Source organism: Salvelinus namaycush, unplaced genomic scaffold (assembly GCF_016432855.1).
Source record: "Salvelinus namaycush isolate Seneca unplaced genomic scaffold, SaNama_1.0 Scaffold308, whole genome shotgun sequence".
NCBI lineage: Eukaryota > Metazoa > Chordata > Actinopteri > Salmoniformes > Salmonidae > Salvelinus > Salvelinus namaycush.
In genome coordinates, this window is record NW_024059986.1 from 115,001 (window position 1) to 136,171 (window position 21,171).

The 21,171-nt window shown below is 44.4% G+C and overlaps 1 protein-coding gene across 1 annotated transcript in view; it reads left to right on the forward strand.

Annotated features, from left to right (window-relative positions):
- LOC120039909 (gamma-aminobutyric acid type B receptor subunit 2-like) overlaps positions 1–21,171 on the forward strand; it is a 153,487-nt gene that overhangs the window by 44,811 nt on the left and 87,505 nt on the right. The window contains exons 7-10 of the mRNA XM_038985231.1: positions 10,905–10,965; positions 16,775–16,855; positions 18,027–18,177; positions 19,124–19,256. Coding sequence (XP_038841159.1) covers positions 10,905–10,965; positions 16,775–16,855; positions 18,027–18,177; positions 19,124–19,256 — 426 coding nt within the window. The remainder of the gene's footprint in view (positions 1–10,904; positions 10,966–16,774; positions 16,856–18,026; positions 18,178–19,123; positions 19,257–21,171) is intronic.

The following is a 21,171-nucleotide window of genomic DNA, read 5'->3' on the forward strand; positions in this document are numbered from 1 at the left end:
CCCTGCCAAGAGAGGGCCGTCCACCAAAACTCAAGGCAAGGAGGGCATTAATCAGAGAGGCAACAAAGAGACCAAAGATATCCCTGAAGGAGCTGCAAAGCTCCACCGCGGAGATTGGAGTATCTGTCCATAGGACCATTTTAAGCCGTACACTCCACAGAGTTGGGCTTTACGGAAGAGTGGGCAGAAAAAAGCCATTGCTTAAAGAAAAAATAAGCAAACACATTTGGTGTTCGCCAAAAGGCATGTGGGAGACTCCCCAAACATATGGAAGAAGGTACTCTGGTTAGATGAGACTAAAATGGAGCTTTTTGGCCATCAAGGAAAACGCTATGTCTGGCGCAAACCCAACACCTCTCGTCACCCCGAGAACACCATCCCCACAGTGAAGCGTGGTGGCAGCATCATGCTGTGCATATGTTTTTCATCGGCAGGGACTGGGAAACTGGTCAGAATTGAAGGAATCCTGGATGGCGCTAAATACAGGGAAATTCTTGAGGGAAACCTGTTTCAGTCTTCAAGAGATTTGATACTGGGAGGTTCACCTTCCAGCAGGACAATGACCCTAAGCATACTGCTAAAGCAACACCCGAGTGGTTTAAGGGGAAACATTTAAATGTCTTGGAATGCCCTAGTGAAAGCCCAGACCTCAATCCAATTGAGAATCTGTGGTATGATTTAAAGATTGCTGTACACCAGCGGAACCCATCCAACTTGAAGGAGCTGGAGCAGTTTTGCCTTGAAAAATTGGCAAAAATCCCAGTGGCTAGATGTGCCAAGCTTATAGAGACATACCCCAAGAGACTTGCAGCTGTAATTGCTGCAAAAGGTGGCTCTACAAAGTATTGACTTTGGGGGGGTGAATAGTTATGCACGCTCAAGTTTTCAGTTTTTTTGTCTTATTTCTTGTTTGTTTCACAAGAAAAAATATTTAGCATCTTCAAAGTGGTAGGCATGTTGTGTAAATCAAATGATACAAACCCCCCAAAAATCAATTTTAATTCCAGGTTGTAAGGAAACAAAATTTGAAAAATACCAAGGAGGGTGAATACATTCGCAAGCCACTGTAAAGAAAAACACTACCGGAGTCTCAGAATAGGATGCAGGAAACACTTATAGAACTTTTCTACTGCAGTTTTATACCGATGCTTGGCCTAAAGACTCTTTTGTTTTAGCTCCATCTCACCACTGTCAGCATATAGCACTGAGGCGAAGGCTGTATTAGCAGCAGTGTCAAGCCTAGCTACAGGTAACTGCCAAAAGAAAGGAAACACCAACATAAAGTGTCTTAATAGGGCATTGGGAAACCACGAGCCGCCAGAACAGCTTCAATGCGCCCTGGGATAGATTCTACAAGTGTCTGGAACTCTATCGGAGGAATGTGACACCGTTCATCCAGAATCTCCCATAAGTGTTCAGTTGGGTTGAAATCTGGTGACTGAGATAGACATCCATTAAACATCCTATGCTCTTTTGAGAACCCTCTTTCAAAGTCACTGAGGTCTTCTAGCCATGCTAGCCAAAATAGTGGGCAACTAGGCATTTTTATACATGACCCGAAGCATGATGGGATGTTAATTGCTTAATTAACTCAGGAACCACACCTGTGTGGAAGCACCTGCTTTCAATGTACTTTGTATCCCTCATTTACTCAAGCGCTTCCTTTATTTTGGCAGTTACCTATAGGTAGCTCTCTCTCTCTGAGCTTACACTTTCAGTCACTTTTTTAAATGCCATACAACAGCAGAAAACTCTCCATCCCACCGCAGTTAGCCTAGCACTGCTGTCTGTGAGGACAGTAGGTTTAGCTAGCTCTCTCTCTCCAAGCTCACACAGACAGACACTCAGTCACATCACAGATGCATACAAACACAGGGTACCAATCAGGGTGCAGAAACCCGCCCAGCGACTGACTTCAAAGCCTCAGCGTCTTTTTGAACTGAAATTGGCTCGTCAATAGGTTTCCTTCCTTCCCATCTCTCTGTCAGCGCTGCTTTAATTAGCTCCATGCTAACTCTCTCTGTCTCTCTCATTCACCTGTTTTTCTGTGGCCGCCAGTAATCCCAGATCCAGTTAAATGTTTAATTAGGGAGTTCTATGGGCAGATGGCTTGATGAATTAATTCCACAGTCTTGATGGATGAGGATGAATAAGGGAGGGAAGGCAATGTGTTAGTTGCCAGACTTTTTTTGTGTGGAAATATCTGCATATTTTTTATGATTTTATTTGGGCTTGAGTGTTGTTTTTTGGAATATCAATGATGATCCATATGAAGAGTGTCATTAATTTCCACTCGCTTTCACTTAAGGCTGAAATCAAAGACATGTCAAAGTTTTAAAGGTAGATGGACTGACTAATGATGTCTGTTCAGTAGCCAAAGGTGGTATTCTCACTTAAGACATTACTTTTTAAAAGCCCCTTAAAGGGGGGGATCACGTGACCCCTGAACGAGATGGCCGCATGAACTAGGAGCTCCGCACAAGTAGTTTCCAATTCCTAATCTTACCTCCACTTCAAGTTTAAACTCATTTAGCTTTAGTCAAAAAGTCATGGCGGCTACAAAAGGCGACACTACAGGTGACATTTTTACCCGGACTCGAGCACTAGCGACGGAAAAAGCCTCCAAGAAGCAGCTAGCTTCAGAAAAAGCTAGCGCCATTAGCCAGGAGAAAGAGGACCCGTTCCCCCCCGAGGCCCAACGAATGCCAACCTCGCACTCTGTCGAAGACATCTTTTCTGAGCTGAGATCCCAGCGTACAGAACTCAACACTAAACTAGATGCCATTAACGCTCAGCTCAGTGCGATAGGGGGCAAGGTGACAATCCTGGAAAATGCTTTGCCTGACATAAACAACAAGATAACCATAAACGCGGGGCGCCTGGACGAGGCAGAGGGGCGAATCCTATCCACTGAAAACTTATTGACAGACGCCATGGAAACAATAGCATATGCTAAAAAAAAAATAGAGCAGCTGGAAGAGAAAACAAAGGACCTGGAAAACAGGGGGCGAAGGAATAATTGTGTTCTATTAAATCTGGGCGAAAAAGAAGAGGGAAACATGCCACTGATCCGCTACCTGCAAGACAAACTTCCCGAGTGGCTCCACCTGTCCACCGACAGGCCCATAGAACTCGAGAGAGCTCACCGAGCACTGAGGCCCCCACCAGCAGCCAGACAACCACCGCGCCCAATCACCATACGTTTCCTGAGATTCACCGACAAGGAACGAGTCCTACAGGCGGCGAAAACCAACACCATTACAGTGGGAAACGCCAAACTCACCTTACTCCAGGACCTGTCAGCGGGAATACGCCGAAAGCGCCGAGAGTTTGACGAGGTGAAGAAATGCTCCATTGACCGAGGCATCTTTAGGGGATTCAAATACCCAAACGAGCTCAGGATTCTTCACCAAGGAGCCCTGCGACACTTCAAAACTCCCGAAGAGGCAAAACGTTTTTTGAAAGACAACCCCGGTCAATGAGAAATGGACCATTGACTAAATGCGATTACTGTTATTACTAAAGGAGGTAAGACAACATATAGCCGATATCCAAAGACCCACCCGCCCTGCTAAATGTCATTATAGCCGTCCAATCTATACTTATGTTCCTTTAGCTGAGAGGGATAGGCCCCATATTATAACCTTGGCCTACTATATGTAGGCTGGGCTATTGATTTTATTTTCTCCCTTTTTTAATGTGGTCTGGACGGGGGCTACGTTGTCATTTACTCAATGCGGGGCGGAGAGGATGAGGCATTTCTTTGGTGGGGAGGGGGAGACGTTGTGCGTTGCTAACTGTTCCCGTTTTTTTTTTTTTTGGAACACAGAATTGTGACTGAGCGGGGAGGTAATAGATCCAACGGGATATGTCGAGTTGTTTGGGAACTCGGCTGGGGTGTTCAGAGATTGTTATTTTATGTAAACCATTTATTTTCCTTTTATGTGAACGCAGCTGTAACTACTATCCACCTTTACCCAGAGATGACTTGCACTAAAGTTCGATTACTGTTCGATGACGATGACTAGTACCTTAAATCTATTGACATGGAACTGCCACGGTCTAGGCCATGCAATAAAACGGAAAAAGATACTATGTGCTCTAAAAAAGGAAAAAGCAGACATCGCGCTATTGCAAGAGACACACCTCTGTGATGCTGAACATGCCAAACTCCGCAGAGCTTGGGTGGGACAGGTGTATTTCTCATCTTTCAAATCCAACAGTAGAGGTACAGCAATACTTATCCATAAGAATGTTCCATTCATAATTGACAAAAACATATCTGATCCGGAGGGGAGATTTATTTTGATAACTGGGTCACTGTATGGGCAACCAATTACTATCTTAAACATATACGCCCCTAACACAGATACTCCTGCTTTTATGTCGAAAATGATAACCCTGTTCAATGAGCATTGTGTTTCCTTTGGAGTGTTGGCCGGAGATTTTAATTGTACCCTGAACCCAACCCTAGACAAATCATCTCAAGTCCCCACCACAAATCCTAGATCTGCAAAGATGTTGAACTCTCTTACTAAAGAGATGGGACTGATAGATATCTGGAGAGAGACTAATAGCTCATCTATGGACTATACATACTACTCTAATGTCCATAACACCTACTCCCGTATAGATTACATTTTTATCCCAAAGAGTTTCATAAATTCAGCCACGTGTACAATCCGACCCATAGCGCTTTCGGATCACGCCTTTGTCCACCTCCGCTTTGACCTCTGCAAAAACATCCCGAGGTCAAAGAGCTGGAAATTCAACACCTCCATGCTGTCAAACGAAGCATTCCATACATTGGTAACTACATGGATAGACAACTACACACAAGACAACAAAGATTCTCCTGTTTCTCCGGCCACAATGTGGGACGCTGCTAAAGCCACACTAAGAGGTCATCTAATTGCATATGCTTCCTCTAAGAAAAAATCAATGGAAGCACACAGGCTAGATCTGGAGAGGGAGCTGGAACGCTGTGAAAAAGTACATAAACAATCCCCAGACAGCACCTCCTGGAGTCAACTTAAAGCAGCCAAAGCCAAACTGAATTTGGACTATACTCGGGAGATTAAAAAAAAGTTTTCTTTACTAAACAGAAATACCATGAGTATAGCAATAGGCCTAGTAGATTGCTTGCTTATCAATTAAAAAAAGAGCAGTCAGAGCGTACAATTATGGCTATCCGAACAGCAGAGGATGAGGTCACATATGACCCAAAAAAGATCAATTTAACTTTTCATGATTTTTACTGCAAACTATATACCTCTGAGAGAAAACACACGGAGGCAGAACTCCACTCCTTCCTAGAGGGAATCTCGCTACCTAAACTATCAGAGACCGACCAAGAAGATCTCAACTCCCCCTTCACTCCTGAGGAGATCCTGGAGGCAATTACCGCCATGCCACCTAACAAGTCCCCAGGCCCAGATGGATTCCCCAGAGAGTTCTACAAAGCTTTTTGGCCCCAGCTTAGCCCTATTTTCATGCCAATGCTGGAGGATTTTTGCAAAAACGGAGCTCTCCCAGACTCAATGCACACAGCTCGCATTACAGTGTTGCTCAAAAAAGACAAGGACCCCCTATCCTGCTCCTCCTTCCGGCCCATAAGCTTGTTGGATTTCGACTACAAAATAATTACCAAATTGCTCGCCAAAAGACTAAACACTCTTCTTCCCAAAATAATAAAAGCGGACCAAACTGGATTTATTAGAGACAGATACTCTTCTGATAACATTCGCCGTCTTTTTGATATTATTGATCAAGTAAACGCACAGAAGACCCCTGTCCTGCTGGCTTCACTGGATGCTGAGAAGGCGTTCGACAGGATGGAGTGGAGCTTTCTGTTCTCAGTCTTAGAAAAGTTCAATATGGGCCTAAACTTTATTAAATGGATCAAATCACTATACTCTCATCCAAATGCCATGGTGACTACTAACGGACTGAACTCTGACAGATTCCCTTTGGGACGGGGCACAAGACAAGGGTGCTCGCTGTCCCCCCTGCTCTACTTGTTGGGGGCGGAGCCTCTGGCAGAGTTGATAAGGAGCAATCCAAGTATTATAGGTGTTCCTGCAGGCGGCCTGCAGCACAAGATTTCGCTTTACGCGGATGATGTCTTGCTCTACATATCCAACCCTGAGAAATCCCTTCCTCCCATTTTAGACACAATTGCTCAGTATGGCACGTTTTCAGGTTATAAGATTAATTTTAACAAATCCACTGTCTGCCCTCTCAACATTACACTCACCAGTTCTATGAAGACACTATGCCCATTCCAATGGAAGACACAGGGGTTTCAATACCTTGGGATATTCATAACACCAGATCTGAATAGGCTTTTCAAGGAGAATTATCTTCCACTCCTGGATCGAATCAAGAACAACCTCCAAACCTGGATCTCCCTCCCAATTAGCTTAGTAGGAAGAATTAATGTAATCCGTATGAACATCCTCCCTAGACTGAACTATTTATTTCAGATGCTCCCATGCTATCTCCCAGCTTCCTTTTTCAAAACAATTAACCAAAGCATCACCAAATTTATATGGGGCAATAAAAACCTAGGATCAAGTTCTCCACTCTATCGAAACCTGAATCTAAGGGTGGTCTTGCCCTTCCCTCCCTTCAATTGTACTACTGGTCCGCCCAAATCCGCAACATGCTAACATGGATCACAAACAGACAAGAGTCAACGTGGATCCAGATAGAAGCCCAATCCTGTGGTTCATTGCCACTAAGCTCAACTATATTCATTAATAACTTTAGTGAAGTGGGCAACATAGCCAAAACATTTGTGATTTACAGCACCCTACTAGCGTGGAGGGACTGTAAGAAATACCTGGGCATCTCCTCCCAAATATGTTCTCACTCGCCTATAGTAGGCAACCCAGACTTGCCAAAAGCCCTGAGGGATGCCAACTTTAATCTTTGGCATACTCTAGGAATCAGGACCTTTTCAGACCTATTTCATCAGAAGACCACTACACTGAAATCCTTTCAAGAGCTCTGCAGTGAATTCAATGTGCCAAGATCCCATTTTTTAAAATATCTTCAAATTAGACATGTCATCTCCTCATTTACTTCCAAGAGGAGGTTTAGAACTCAGTTGAATGAAGTTGAAACCCTTCTTGTCACAGCACAATCCACTAAAGGCAAAATATCCTATATCTATAGACTCCTTTCTGAGAAAGGAGGCTCCTCCTTTACTCCTTTGAAAATAATCTGGGAAAAGGACCTTGGTCTGACTATCAGTGATGAGTTATGGGCGGAGGTTTGCGACAGGGTATACTGCTCCTCTACTAATGTAAAAATGAAAGAATCTAATTACAAATTTTTGTACAAATTTTATTACACTCCCTTGAGACTCCATAAAATGAAAACAGACATTTCTCCTAACTGTAAAAGATGTACCTCTGAAAGTGGAACCTATATGCATGTATTTTGGAGCTGTAGAGAGATTGCCAGATTTTGGCTATCTATACATACTGCTGCACAGACAATACTATATGTACAGTTTGAGATGACCCCGTGTCTTTATCTTCTTAATGCCCAGCAGGACTTTGTTCTTGATCCTGACAGAGAAAATTTGCTCATGACCATTACATACTTTGCTAAGAAATGTATTCTTCTATTGTGGGCCTCTAGTACCTCTCCTACATTTAAAATGTGGATTGACCAGATTGTTGACTTTCTCCCTCTTGAAAAGCTCACTTATGACCTCCACAAGAGACAGCCCAAGTTTGATAGACTCTGGTCTCCACTACTCAACTATATCTCAAATTGGACAGAGTGAATGGGGGGATCGGGGAGGTAAGCAGATGCGTGTTGTGTAAGGTGCTGTAAAATCTAAAAACTAATCATTGGCTCGTCATCTCAGCTAAGGCTGGAAATAGCTAATAAGAACCTTGATAGTGCTGCTGCAAGTTCTATATTTTAAATTTTGTTAATTTTAATTAATAATTATTAATAATTAATAATAATTATTATTTGTGTGTATGTGTGTATGTATGTATATAAATATATGTATATGTGTATGTATGTATGTATATATATATATATATATATATATATAAAACAATTTATTTATTTTTTATTTTATTTATTTTTTAAGTCTGTCACATCTGTGAATGTGGAATGTGTTTGGTTGGTTGATTGAAAACTTAATAAAACTTTAAATTGAAGAAAAAAAAGCCCCTTAAAGAAGATTTGTGATAAGAGTCACATTACGAAATCAGACAGCCCTTTGCTGACCCTCATGGGATTTTTATTTATTTATTTATTTCACCTTTATTTAAACCAAGTAGGCCAGTTGAGAACAAGTTCTCATTTACAACTGCAACCTGGCCAAGATAAAGCAAAGCAGTGCGACAAAAACAACAACACAGAGTTAAACATAAGCAAATGTACAGTCAATAACACAATAGAAAAATATATGTACAGTGTCTGCAAATGTAGAAGAGTAGGGAGGTAAGGCAATAAATAGGCCATAGAGGCAAAATAATTACAATTCAGCATTAACACTGGAGTGATAGATGTGCAGATGATGATCTGCAAGTAGAGATACTGGGGTGCAAAAGTGCAAGAGGATAAATAACAATATGAGGATGAGGTAGTAGGCTGTGCTATTTACAGATTGGCTGTGTACAGGTACAGTGATCGGTAAGCTGCTTTGACAGCTGATGCTTAAAGTTAGTGAGGGAGATATAAGACTCCAGCTTCAGGGATTTTTGCAATTCGTTCCAATCATTGGCAGCAGAGAACTGAAAGGAAAGGTGTTGACTTTGGGGATGACCAGTGAAATATACAGTTGAAGTCTGGTTCATCCTTGGGAGCAATTTCCAAACGCCTGAAGGTACCACGTTCATCTGTACAAACAATAGTACGCAAGTATAAACACCATGGGACCACGCAGCTGTCATACCGCTCAGGGAGGAGACACGTTCTGTCTCCTAGAGATGAACATACTTTGGTTCGAAAAGTGCAAATCATCCCAGTACAACAGCAAATGACCTTGTGAAGATGCTGGAGGAAACAGGTACAAAAGTATCTATATCCACAGTTAAACGAGTCCTATTTCGACATAACCTGAAAGGCTGCTCAGCAAGGAAGAAGCTACTGCTCCAAAACCACCATAAAAAAGCCAGGCTACGGTTTGCAACTGGACATGGGGACATAGATCGTACTTTTTGGAGAAATGTCCTCTGGTCTGATGAAACTGTTTGGCCATAATGGCCATCGTTATGTTTGGGGGAGGCTTGCAAGCCGAAGATCACCATCCCAACCGTGAAGCACGGGGGTGGCAGCATCATGTTGTGGGGGTGCTTTGCTGCAGGAGGGACTGATGCACTTCACAAAATAGATGGCATCGTGAGGTAGAAAATTATGTGGATATATTGAAGCAACATCTCAAGACATCAGTCAGGAAGTTAAAGCTTGGTTGCAAAAGTGTCTTCCAAATGGACAATGACTCCAAGCATACTTCCAAAGTTGTGGCAAAATGGCTTATGGACAACAAAGTCAAGGTATTGGAGTGGCCATCACAAAGCCCTGACCTCAATCCTATAGAAAATGTGTGGGCAGAACTGAAAAAGCGTGTGCGAGCAAGGAGGCCTACTAACCTGACTCAGTTACATCAGCTCTGTCAGGAGGAATGGGCCAAAATTCACCCAACTTATTGTGGGAAGCTTGTGGAAGGCTACCGGAAATGTTTGACCCAAGTTGAACAATTTAAAGGCAATGCTACCAAATACTAATTGACTGTATGTAAACTTCTGACCCACAGGGAATGTGATGAAAGAAATAAAAGCTGAAATAAATCATTCTTGTTACTATTATTCTGACATTTCACATTCTTAAAATAAGACAGGGAATTTTAACTATAATTAAATGTCAGGAATTGTGAAAAACTGAGTTTAAATGTATTTGGCTGAGTTGGCTAAGGTGTAACTTCCGACTTCAACTGTACCTGCTTGAGCGGATGTTACAGCAAAAATATATTCTTAGGATATGAGCAAATTAATCTGCTGACCAATCATTTTGTTTACTTCGTATGAACAGATCCATTTTTGCAAACTTCTAATCCAAAAAGAAGCCTGGTGCTAGTCCACTAAAATCTGTTAATGTGCCAACACCTGGGGCCTCCCGAGTGGCGCAGTGTCCTACAGATCCTGGTTCGATCCCAGGATGTGTCATAGCTGGCCATGACTGGGAGACCAATAAGGCGGCGAACAATTGGCCCAGCGTTGTCGGGTTAGGGGAGAGTTTGGCCGGCCATGTTGTCCTTGTCCCATCGTGCTCTAGAGACTCCTGTGGCTGGCTGGGCGCAATGCACGCTGACATGGTCGCCAGGTGTACAGTGTTTCCTCCAATACATTGGTGCGGCTGGCTTCCGGGTTAAGCGAGCATTGTGTCAAGAAGCAGTGTGGCTTGGCGGGGTCGTGTTTCGGGGGATGCACGGCTCTCGACCTTCGCCTCTCCTGAGTCCGTACGACAAGACTGTAACTAACAACTGGATATCATGAAATTGGGGAGAAAAAGGGGGTAAAATAAAAATATAAAAAATGTGCCAACACTTAATGGCTCATCAAGAAAATAGTGCATCTAAATTCAAATGAAATCAAGATAATCTCTACTGCTTCCTCTGCTGTAGCCCATCGTTGAAGATGGCCAATAATTCAGATGGTTTAGCTTGTTAGAGTTTAGGCCTGGGCATTAACAAGGGCCAACAATGTTTGGTTTCAGCTTGGTAGCTGATGTGGATCATGTCACATGGACAAGGCAGCATCATATGGACAAGGCAACAAGTGTATTGTATTGAACATGTGATTCCTCATTGAGTCCTTAAGTACTTTAAATGATTTAAAATGTTCTAAATGTGTTTTCATTCCTTTTCTATCCAGGGCCAAGTCATGTTCAGGAACGGAGAACGGATGGGTACCATCAAATTCACACAGTTTCAAGGTACTGTAAGCACATGTTGTAGGATTGTTGCATTGCTGTGATGTTCTGTTGAATTGCTCTAGTATTGTGACTGGTTTCTGTCTGGCTGATGATGATGTCATAGTAATCCTACTCTGGGGTTACCCAACCAGTGGAGGTTGACTACCAGGGGGCTTCCGGGTGGGATTTTCTACCCAGGGGTGTGATCTGTATTTGGGGGAATCCCCCCGGCTCCCGGCCCAACCCTCCCTCAGCACCAGTATGCCTTTATTAATCCGCTCACCCCTATCTTATCTACCCCACTGCAGAGGTGCCCCCTGTGGCAGCTTAAATCGGGATGTAGGTGTGTTTGTGTGTGTGTGTGTGTGTGTGTGTGTGTGTGTGTGTGTGTGTGTATGTGGAAACACTCGGGGGAGGCGGACCTGTTTGGTTGTGGGAGTGATGGAGTTTTTCAATTGGAAGGCAACTGGCAGTCATGTCATGGATAAGCAAATAAATGTTATCATCAGTGAACTGGAGAGCTCTTGCTCCATAGCGCTGTAAAAATGTCATTATGAGTACCTAGCCTTGGGCAGAACACCCCCCCCCCCTCCCCGCCACTCTCCCTCCCACATGACACACACCTGCCTTTCTCCTTTTCTCCCCTCTCTCTCTCTCCTTTTCTCCCCTCTCTCTCTCTCCTTTTCTCCCCTCTCTCTCTCTCCTTTTCTCCCCTCTCTCTCTCTCCTTTTCACCCCTTTCTCTCTCTCTGAATCGCCTCCTAACTCTTCCACATACTCATCTCTTTTCACCTCTCTCTCTCTCCCACCCTCCCTCCATTCATAGCATGACCTTATTATGTCTACCATCCTCTCTCTCTCTCTCTCTCTCTCTCTCTCTCTCTCTCTCTCTCTCTCTCTCTCTCTCTCTCTCTCTCTCTCTCTCCCTCCCTCCCACCCTGACACAGGAGATGAAGAGAAAGTGAGAGAGAGCCGAGGAGAGGAGAAGTGAAGAGAGAGGAGAGAGAGAGAGAGAGAGAGAGCGAGAGCGAGAGAGAGAGAGAGGAGAGTAGGAGTGGAGAGAGAGGAGGGATTGCCTTGGCTGAATATTTAACCAGGATCTGATCCTCTCCTCAACCCTGCCATCTGTCCTCATGCAGTGTGGGAACAGCTCACGCATTCCCCTTTTGAAGGATCGGACTATCAGAGCCTGTCTTTCACCCTCAGCCCCGCTCTGTGGTGAAGTTCCCCTTAGGTACAGATCTAAGATCAGCTTCCCTTCCCCAATCCTAACCTTAACCATTAGTTGGGGAAATGCAACGCTGACCCAAGATCAGCATCTAGTGGCAACTTCACCCTACATCCCTCCTCAACTCATGAGCCTACAGATCACCTTACATAAAGTCTCCTGGTACGCTGACAAGGACAGCTTTGCATTTTCCTCATTGATGGTTAAGGTTAGGATTGGGAGAAGGGAAGCTGATCCTAGATCTGTATCTAAGACCTAAGAGGAACTTTACCTCATAGCGCGGCTGAGGGTGCAGTGTAAGAACACCGAATGCATTAATATCCAAACAATTTGTTATGGTTTAGTAAATCAAATCAAATCAAATTGTCTTTGTCACATGCGCCGAATACAACAGATGTAGAACTTACAGTGAAATGCTTACTTACAAGCCCTTAACCAACAATGCAGTTTTAAGAAAAAATACCCAAAACATATTTTTTCAAAATGTTAAATAATTTCCTTAGCGCTCCGGTACCGCTTGCCATGCGGCAGCAGAGGGAACAGTCTATGACTAGGGTGGCTGGAGTCTTTTGCAAATTTTAGGGCCTTCCTCTGACACCGTCTGGTATAGAGGTCCTGGATGGCAGGACGCTTGGCACCAGTGATGTACTGGGCCGTACGCACTACCCTTTGTAGTGCTTTGCGGTCAGAGGCCAGCAGTTGCCATACCAGGCAGTGATGCAACCAGTCAGGATGCTCTCGAGGGTGCAGCTGTAGAACCTTTTGAGGATCTGAGGACCCATGCCAAATAATTTCAGTCTCCTGAGGAGAAATAGGTTTTGTCGTGCCCTCTTCATAACTGTCTTGGTGTGCTTGGACCATGTTAGTTTATTGGTGATATGGACACCAAGGAACTTGAAGCTCTCAACCTGCTCCAACACAGCCCCATCAATGAGAATGGGGGAGTGCTCAGTCCTCATTTTCCTGTAGTCCACAATCATCTCCTTCATCTTGATCAAGTTGAGGGAGAGGTTGTTGTCCTGGCACCACACAGCCAGGTCTCTGACCTCCTCCCTACAGGCTGTTTCGTCGTTGTCGGTGATTGTTGTGTCATCGGAAAACTTAATGATAGTGTTGGAGTCGTGAACAGGGAGTACAGCAGGGGACTGAGCATGCACCCCTGAGGGGCCCCCGTGTTGAGGATCAGCATGGCAGATGTGTTGTTGTCCACTCTTACCTCCTGGGGGCAGCCCATCAGGAAGTCCAGGATTCAGTTGCAGAGGGAGGTGTTTAGTCCCAGGGTCCTTAGCTTAGTGATGAGCTTTGAGGGCACTCTGGTGTTGAACGCTGAGCTGTAGTCAATGAATAGCATTCTCACATAGGTGTTCCTTTTGTCTAGGTGTGAAAGGGCAGTGTGGACTATAATAGCAATTGCATCATCTGTGGATCTGTTGGGGTGGTATGTAAATTGGAGTGGGTCTAGGGTTTCTGGGATAATGGTGTTGATGTGAGCCATGACCAGCCTTTCAAAGCATTTCATGGCTACAGATTTGAGTTCTACGGGTTGGTAGTCATTTAGGCAGGTGTTCTTGGGCACAGGGACTATGGTGGTCTGCTTGAAACATGTTGGTATTACAGACTCAGACAGGGAGAGGTTGAAAATGTCAGTGAAGACACTTGCCAGTTGGTCAGTGCATGCTCGGAGTACACGTCCTGGTAATCCATCTGGCCCTGCGACCTTGTGAACGTTGACTTGTTTAAAGGTCTAACTCACATCGGCTACGGAGAGCGTGATCACACAGTCGTCCGGGACAGCTGATGCTCTCATGCATGCTTCAGTGTTACTTGTCTCGAAGCGAGCATAGAAGTAATTTAGCTCGTCTGGTAGGCTCGTGTCACTGGGCAGTTTGCGGCTGTGCTTCCCTTTGTAGTCTGTAATAGTTTGCATGCCCTGCCACATTGGACAAGCGTCTGAGCCAGTGTAGAGAGATGTAAAGGTGTTTCCCCCTAAGTTTAAAGCTATATGAAGGTTAATTCATTATTGAATTAAATTCACATTCTGTCATCTCCAGCAATAGAGTGCTGAGATGGTAGGATGACGTAGGTTTGATTGGGACAGCTGTAGAGAATAACCCTGCGTAACATGTCTGCATCCCAAATGGTACCCTATTTCCTATGGGCCTTGGTCAATAGTAGTGTACTATATAGGGAACAGGGTGCCATTTGGGATGTAAGCTGGGGTGTGTGCAGCAGATGGCTAAAACATTTAGCATCACTATGGTGACATTGTGCAGAGGGTTCTAAGTTTGCAACCTAGGGCCTCCCGAGTGGTGCAGGGGTCTAAGGCACTGCATCGCAGTACTAGCTGTGCCACTAGAGATCCTGGTTTGAGTCCAGGGTCTGTCGTAGCCGGCCGTGATCGGGAGACCCATGGGGTGGCACACAATTGGCCCAGCGTTGCCTGGGTTAGGGGACGGTTTGGCCGGCAGGGATGTCCTTGTCCCATTGCACACTAGCGACTCCTGTGGCGGGCCGGGTGCAATGCACATTGACACGGTCACCAGGTGTGTACGGCGTTTCCTCTGACACATTGGTGCGGTTTCCGGGTTAAGTGGGCATTGTGTGAAGAAGCAATGCGGCTTGGCTGGTTTGTGTATCGGAGGACGCACGGCTCTCGACCTTCGCCTCTCCTGAGTCTGTACGGGAGTTGCAGTGATGGGACAAGACTGTAACTACCAATTGGATACCATCAAATTGGGGAGAAAAAATAGGTTAAAAAAATGAATATATATATTTTTTTTTAAGTCTTCAACCTAGGTCAGGTAGACAGGGACGGAAGTTACCCTGGGCAGCAGAAACAGTACATCATTAGCCTGGTCCCAGATCTGTTTGTGCTGTCTTGCCAACTTCTATGGCCGAACATATCTGTGATCAAGCTAGTGTCTCTGTGTCTGGAACCTCTGGGTTCATCAATCTGAATGTGATTAACAGAAATGCACTGATCCCAGATCTGTTTGTGCTGTAATGCCCGCTCCTATGGTCGTCACGCCAAACAGATATGGGATCAGGCTAGTGTTTAAATCTGTATCTGATTTACAGTAATGAAGGAGGTAATTGAACAAACAGGTGTGAAATGTAATTTCAGAAGTTGGGTGAAGGGTTTGCGCTAACATAGCAGCAACAGCTCAGGGACGTAGTAGTCATAATTGCGTAGTGTTTATGTGTATCCGACACAGAACCAACATTTACATGTGTTATCAAACCTTCACACTGTAAATCTATATACACTTAGAAATGAAAGAGACCAGTGAAGAACAAACACCATTGTAAATACAACCCATATTTATGTTTGTTTATTTTCTCTTTTGTACTTTTTTCACATCGCATTCACAACTATTTTCACATCGTTACAACACTCTATATAGACATAATATGACATTTGAAATGTCTTTATTATTTTGGAACTTCTGTGAGTGTAATGTCTACTGTTAATTTGTATTGTTTATTTCACTTTTGTTTATTATCTACTTCACTTGCTTTGGCAATGTTAACATATGTTTCCCATGCCAATAAAGCCCTTAAATTGAAATTGAATTGATAGAGAGAGAGAGAGAGAGAGAGAGAGAGAGAGAGAGAGAGAGAGAGAGAGAGAGAGAGAGAGAGAGAGAGAGAGAGAGAGAGAGAGAGAGAGAGAGAGAGAGAGAGAGAGAGAGAGAGATAGAGAGTGAGTGAGAGAGGGAGTTGAATAGTCTCCCCTCATATCCCTCCTCCCCCTGTGTGCTGAGTGTAACTGTTCACCCATTTTTATGAGAAGGAGAGTGATGGAGCTGCTGTGTGTGACAGGGTCAATACAGAGCCTGTAATACACACATACATTTTTAAACTTAGGCATAGAGCCCTGTATCAGCTTTTAAGACGTCTCTTGAAGGAAATGGCTGCTTTAAATAGCACTCAGGAGAGATGTTTGTGTTATGGCTCAGGATATATCACAATTTAGACTCATTTTACTGTATCTGTGAAAATGCCAATGTATTGCGTTACCATTGCCAGCATACTATTGTTTTTATTTATTGTTGCTTTTATTTTTACGATTGGTTTCTTCACTGGAGACTTGTTCTCCGGTAATGTGTGTATAGTTTGTGCGGGGTGTATTCACTAGGAAACAAATGGAAGCAAACGGGCTAAAACGGAGAAGGACTAACCTGAACTTGTCCAAAAAAAAACACTAATTTTCATTGCAAAAAGTTTTCAGTTGCAAAACGTTTCACTACTGTTTGCTACAGAGGGTACAAACGAATACACCCCAGTACGTTACTGTTGCTAGCCATTATGCCAATCTGTATCACAACCATTAACCCAATGCCATTACTCTCTGTTAGCTTGAACTAATCACTGATTTCCACACTTAGCTAAAACACACAAGCTGTAAATGAGAACTCACTCTGCAGTATTCCTCATTCGTTTTGGATTAGATACTGTCTTATTTGAAATGTTACAGTTATTTTGGGTCAGATCTCTGCAATTTTACAGCGAGAGCTGTCTAGTTGACTGAAAGAGAAAGTTGTCCAAAGTGTTGTCCACATGCTCTCCTAACTGACGTCTTTCCTGTTTGTGTTCCTAACAGAGGGGCAGGAGGTGAAGGTCGGAGAGTACAACGCTATTGCTGATGTCCTGGATCTCATCAACAACACCATGCGGTTCCAAGGTAAGTACACATGAGATTGTACGTGTGTGTGTGTGTGTGTGTGTGTGTGTGTGTGTGTGTGTGTGTGTGTGTGTGTGTGTGTGTGTGTGTGTGTGTGTGTGTGTGTGTGTGTGTGTGTGTGTGTGTGTGTGTGTGTGTGTGTGTGTGTTTGTGCATGCGTTACGAATGCATTGTGCGTGCGTGTTTGTGCATGCGTGCTTGTACGCTCACACACAGGGCATCCAGTATGCTCCTCTCAATCAATCATTCTATGTTGAATTATTTACCAACATTTTTATTACACCATGTTTTCTTGTGTTGACAAGAAACCCCTCCCCTCCCTCCCTGTAGTCCCATACAGACATACTCTGGGACAGCTAAAACATTTGTTTCTATGTGTCAAACCACCATAAGAGAGCTCAGTAAGATGAGACATTGAAATCGATTGGCACACTGGCAAAGACACAGAGAGGGTGAATAAAGGAACGGGCAAACATAAAAAACAGCGGTTGCTCACCACGACAACCGATTCTGTATGGAGGTACATTTACACAGCTGATAAGAAAGTAGAAAGTTTTCCAATGTTAAGTAGCCGAATGGTGAGGGTTAATTTTGGATCTATCCTTCTCCTGTAGAAGTGTTCAGTACTTTACGTACTGTAGAATCAAAGTCACTGGATAAGTGGACACACTTAAAATCTAAAGAATTCTATGCGGGTTATTGTACATTTCTCCGGCTAAGAACATCCCCACTGGGCACAGACGTCAGTTCCACATCTAGGTTTGATTTACATTTGATTGAGTTGTCAACTAATATGAATTCACCCCAAAAAATTCACTATGTTATTGGATTTAGGTTAAAAGTTGGGTGGAAAAAATATGAAATTCCCTTACGTTGATGAATTTTTTGCAAATCCAATCACTTTTCCACATCAATCCAACGTCATCATATTAGTTTGAATGTTGCTGAAATGACGTGGAAACAACGTTGATTCAACCAGTTTTTGCCAGTGGGTCTGTGAATGTCCTCGTCTCCGTTCAGGAGGTGATCCTCCAAATCAACTTGTTTTCCCCTTCTTGTGGAGTTGTTTTTCAATGTTAAATACGGGTGAGGGTTCTTTTTGGTTGTCTATCCTTCCCCTGTAGAAGTTATTATTATACTTGGCAAACTGAGTTCCTCCTCTTCATTTCAGGGGTGGAGCCTCCTAAGGACCGTACGTTTGTGCGTCTGCAGCGTCGCAACATCAACGTACCCCTCTACAGCATCCTGTCTGTTATCACCATCCTGGGCATGCTCATGGCAGGGGCCTTCCTCTTCTTCAACATCAAGAACCGCAACCACAGGTCAGTGGAAGAGGGAGGGGAATGGGGGGAGGAGTGAGTAGAGCTGTAGCCTAGCTGACACCACTCACGTGGTACACAGCAAGGGAGAGCTGTGACACACTGTTCCAGACAGGAGTCCATTGTAAATACAGTATTCGCGCAGAAATTAGTTGAGCTTTGATTGGTTCTCTCAAACATTGTTTTCTGAGACCTTTCTGAGACGCTGTTTGGATTTGAAAATCCAACAGTTGTGCTGGAAGTGGGCGACGTTCGGAGGCTGTGTGTGGTTGTCTATGTTGGTGTTTGAGTGACAAAGACACAGAGGAGAACCAATCAAAGTACAGCCCACTTCGTTATCAAAACATTGTGCTGACAACATCAAGGAGCCTTTCCATACTATGAAGTCAGGAAAACTTGGAGTTTGGTGGACTAGTGCTATCTAGACTAGTAGAGCTCCGGGGGGAAGTTTCTTCTTGGTACAAATCTAGGATTAGATTCCCCTCCCCCAATCCTAATGTTAAATCGATTCACCAGTACTTTTGTATACTTTTTAGCCAGTAGTTCTGAAAATAGCACTCACTAGCAAAAAGTGGTCCCCAAAAATTGTGCAGATACTGTATGCGCACCACGTCATTGCTCAGTCTCTCGCTCTGCTGTGTGTGCACCTTGCTAGCTGTCACTCAATTGGCGAGGGGCTGAAGCACATTGGCTAGAACTCAAATTGCTAGGTGGTTGGCCCACGTGGGGGGAAATATAGGGAAAATAGCGCATTCACCAAGACAAAAACACATTTGGAACTCAGTTCCCCCAAGTCGCTCCGCTGCTGTTACTGCATTGTACATGCACTGTTATATAAAAACATGTTTCAATGTTAAAATGGTCCTTCTGAGTTTTTTCAATTTTGGAGCTCTGTATTCCTCTCACAATTCCACACCTTGCTGTACATGCTCCTCTCCTCTCCCTACAGACTGATCAAGATGTCCAGTCCCTACATGAACAACCTTATCATCCTGGGTGGAATGCTCTCCTACTCCTCCATCTTCCTCTTTGGCCTGGACGGCGCCTTGGTGTCCGACAAAGAGTTTGAGGCCTTGTGTACTGTGAGTATATAACCTGTACAGCTAGAACCCCATATATGCTGTGCTAATGACGTGTAAGATCCCAGGCTAACACTAGGCTAATACTATATCATTCTCTTCTGTCTTCTCCCCCATCGAAAGGTGTGCGATCCACTCTAACGCTAGCTTGCATTCTCTCTTGATCCCCTTCAAAAGGTGTGCATCCCAGACTAACGCCAGCTATTAGCTATCATTCTTTTCCTACTTCCAAAAGGTGTAAGATCCAGGCTAAAGCTAGGCTAGCACACTAGTCTTTTCTTCATCCCTTCAAAAGGTGTAAGATCCAGGCTAATGCTAGGCTAGCACACTAGTCTTTTCTTCATCCCTTCAAAAGGTGTAAGATCCAGGCTAATGCTAGGCTAGCACACTAGCTAACATTCTCTTCCTCCCTTCAGAATTACATTTGAACCTTTATTTAACTAGGCAAGTCAGTTAAGAACAAATTCTTATTTACAATGACGGCCTACACCGGCCAAACCTGGACGACGCTGGGCCAATTGTGCGCCGCCCTATTGATTCAAACCAGGGTGTCTGTAGTAACGCCTCTAGTACTGAGATGCAGTGCCTTAGACCGCTGTGTCACTCAGGAGGAACTGGGATGGGACTTCATATAATGGGAGTTGATTGGATCAGTCCCTGGGTCTTTCCTAACATGGAGCACATTAAACTCCTGCTCCCACAGCAAGCGTTTGAACGTGACTATCTTAGCCTCTGGTTTAATTAAACAGGTTTGATTACAGCGATAACTGGTTTGCGTCCCAAATGGCCCCCTATTCCCTATATAGTGCACTGCTTTTGACCAGGACCCACAGAGATAAATAATGTTAGCTAGGCGGGTGGCGCAGCACGTATCAACTGCCATCGAGTGCCTGCCTGCCTGCCCGGCTCACCTCAGCCAAAACAATCCAAAATGGAGACTGTCACATCAAAGAGGAAGTGCTGAGGAAAAGTATGTGATCCAACCAATCAATATGCACTGTTTTCTTTGTATGGCTGCTGTAATTGTTTTTTTGTTATCTCTTTCTCTATCCCTCTCTTGCTGTCTTTTTTGCCCTCTTCCCCCTCCCTCGCCCCACATAAACACCCACACACAGGAACACCAAATTTAAACCTTTTGATTTAAAAAAAGTATATTCCAGTTTAAACTCTAAAACAAGCAAGGGCAGTATTTTATCTAGTGCGCCATTGCTCCTCAGTGGGAAGGAGAAAGAGAGTGGTCGTAGCCCACAGGAGAGCTGGCTACACAACAGTGGTAGGCCTAATTACCAACAACGACGAGACAGCCTACAGGGAGGAGGTGAGTGCCTAGGCAGAGTGGAGCCAGGAAAATAACCTCAACGTCAACAAAACGAAGGAGCTGATTGTGGACTACAGGAGACAGCAGAGAGAGCATGCCCCGGTCCACATTGATGGGGCCGCAGTGCAGAGGGTCAAAAGTTCCACTGCCTGCACATCACTGACGACCTGAAATTGTTCCTTCACACAGACAATGTGGTGAAGAAAGGCGCAACAGCACCTCTTCAACCTCAGGAGGCTGAAGAAATGTGGCTTGGCCCCTAAGACACTCATGAACTTTTACAGATGTATCATTGAGAGCATTTTGTCGGGCTGTATCACCACCTGATATGGCAATTGCACAGTGCGCAACCACAAGGCTCTGCAGAGGGTGGTGCGGTCCGCCCAACGCATCACTTGGGGCACACTGCCTGCCGTCCAGGACATCTACAACGCCAAGTGTCACAGGAAGGCCAAGAAGATCATCAAGGACCTCAGCCACCCGAGCCATGGCCTGTTCACCCCGCTATCATCTAGAAGGCGGTATACAGGTGCATCAAAGCTTGGACCGAGAGACTGAAAAACAGCTTATATCTCAAAGCCATCAGACAGTAATCTACCA